Here is a 2,274-nt window from a genome sequence, read left to right as displayed (position 1 = left end):
GGAGAGGGAGAGGGGGAGGGGGAGGGGGAGGGGGAGGGAGGAGAGAGGGAGAGAGAGACGCCTTAGGATTAACCATATTCAACACACATTTTTTGTTGTTATGTGTGAACACCGAGGCCATCGCCGGCGAGGGTGAGAAGGAGGATAAGTGGCAACACAAATATGATGCCTCACAAAAATAAAGGAGATGGACCTATTGTGGTCTTGAGCGATGGTTGTTGAGTTAAGAGCGTGTGTTATGTTTTCTCTCCCGTTGCAACACACGAGCTCTTTTGCTAGTAAATAAGAAAAACAGAAGAACATGTCAAGCTGAACACATTGAAGCGATAGCTAGTACAGTGGCTGTGAAGGTAGAGCTGTAGGCAGATATTTTCATAATTCATGCTGGCCGGATACTGTTTGTTCATCTGTAGATGTGGATTCACACTTGGCAGTTCATGCTTTATGTCAATCCTTGCTCATCTTTCGGTTGCTGGTTATTTCTGAAATCATATTTGTTTGTCTCCATTGGAATGCCAGATCTACTTATTAATTAATATGCATCCTTCCAAGTTGTCTCATGTGTTGCTGAACTAAACAATAACTGCTTACATATGATGGATGACTTGGTTTTGAACCTTGAATATTCATTACCACATCAGTGCTACCATCGCCAGTTTTAGTTATTATGTTTTCTTTGTAATGCAGAACACTTGCAGATCCTTCATTCCCACATAAGATGGCTTTCGAGTTCTTGGCTACTTTTGCCTCATCTGTTTGGTGGGAGATGAATATTCGTAAGGAGAGGTATGTTGTACCTTATCTGATGTTTAATAGGTCAATACTTACTACTTCATCTAAACCATGTTACACCTTCAAGTAATCAGGTTTGAGCAAGAATGGGATTTGGCCGTTGTCAATGCTTTGACTGCATCATGTTGCAACCTTGTGGTTCTGGGGCTTCTGGCACCATGCCGTTCATATGGGAGTACATCCCGATTCGACTTCCAAAATGCCATTGAGAAACTTCCTAACAACATATTTGAGAAGAGTTATCCTTTGAGAGAGTTTGATCTGCAGAAACGAATTAGTGCATTCCTTTACAAGGCTGCTGAGCTTAGCCTGGTCGGGGTAGTTGCTGGATCTATTCAGGGTGGTATGTCGAAAGCCCTATCCGCAAGGAAGGATGGCAGGTTGGCTTGGTCATTAACCGTTTCTTTGTCCATTAAAACTTTCTTCTGGTGGTTCTCTAATCCATTCATGGAAAACTTCTGTCAATCCCTTGGTAGGTTATCGGTGACCCTTCCTAATGTTAGCGCCAATGCCCTTGGTTATGGAGCTTTTCTAGGATTATATGCAAACTTGCGATATCAATTATTGTGTGGACTAGATCAATATATGATCAAGCGCTTTGATGTTCTTGGCATGGCAATCTTCATTGGTACAACACTAAGGTAAATCTACACTGACTGTCTTAGTGCATTAGTTTTACATGGAATATCTCACAGGCGAATGACTTCCTGTTGTCAGTATGTATAACAGCAATGCCAGTTATACTCTCTCTGTTTCACTATAGCATGCATGCTAGGAAGTACAAAATTTGAGTACCATGTGATGGAATTGGACGTTACTTCAATTTTGTGCTTACGGAACAGAGTTGTTAGCTGACTGCCCAGGTTAATTTATTGACAATACATGCCATACTAGTATATTACTCTTCTCATAATTGTCATGTTGTCGAGGCATGGTGAGAGTATGAGCTAAATCCCGTGTTTTTTTTCCTTTCCCTCTCTCTAGATTGACGCTTGGCTTCCATTGTTTCATCTCACTGTTGGTGCTGGATACTAGTTTAGTTGTTGACAACTTGACATTGATAAGCTATATTTGCAGTCTGCCGCCCCTTATCTATGTTTGCTTGATGAGTCAATGATAAACAGACATTTTATTGATATTCTTGTAACATTCTTACCTTGGAATGTGAAAGTAGAGAGAAATCAGGCATTTGGCACTGGATCTAAACTAGTCAAACATATAGATCAATCAGCTAATGTCTAAATACCCGTTTTCCTAGCTTGACTAAGCTGCCCCTAGACGTTTTATATGGTTGTGAAGGGGAAGAAAGGGCAGCGCTGGGCCCTAGGAGGGAAGATGCGAACAGGAAAACTGAGCTGTGTGGAGGTTTGAAGTCCTGTGAGATCATGGTGGTGCTGAGCTCCGGGAGGTCTCAGCGGCAAGTTGGGAGCGTTAAGTCCCTCTGATTCGGCCTATTGATAACATTGCCCAATAAGGCCCACT

The 2,274-nt window shown here is 42.2% G+C and overlaps 1 protein-coding gene across 1 annotated transcript in view; it reads left to right on the top strand.

Annotated features, from left to right (window-relative positions):
- LOC119300726 (protein RETICULATA-RELATED 1, chloroplastic-like) overlaps positions 1-2,274 on the top strand; it is a 16,843-nt gene that overhangs the window by 4,162 nt on the left and 10,407 nt on the right. The window contains exons 5-7 of the mRNA XM_037577622.1: positions 688-786; positions 867-1,172; positions 1,269-1,433. Coding sequence (XP_037433519.1) covers positions 688-786; positions 867-1,172; positions 1,269-1,433 — 570 coding nt within the window. The remainder of the gene's footprint in view (positions 1-687; positions 787-866; positions 1,173-1,268; positions 1,434-2,274) is intronic.

This window comes from Triticum dicoccoides, chromosome 5A (assembly GCF_002162155.2).
Source record: "Triticum dicoccoides isolate Atlit2015 ecotype Zavitan chromosome 5A, WEW_v2.0, whole genome shotgun sequence".
NCBI classification, from domain to species: domain Eukaryota; kingdom Viridiplantae; phylum Streptophyta; class Magnoliopsida; order Poales; family Poaceae; genus Triticum; species Triticum dicoccoides.
Note: the sequence above shows the minus strand (reverse complement) of the source record. Positions and strands in the feature narration are given on the sequence as shown.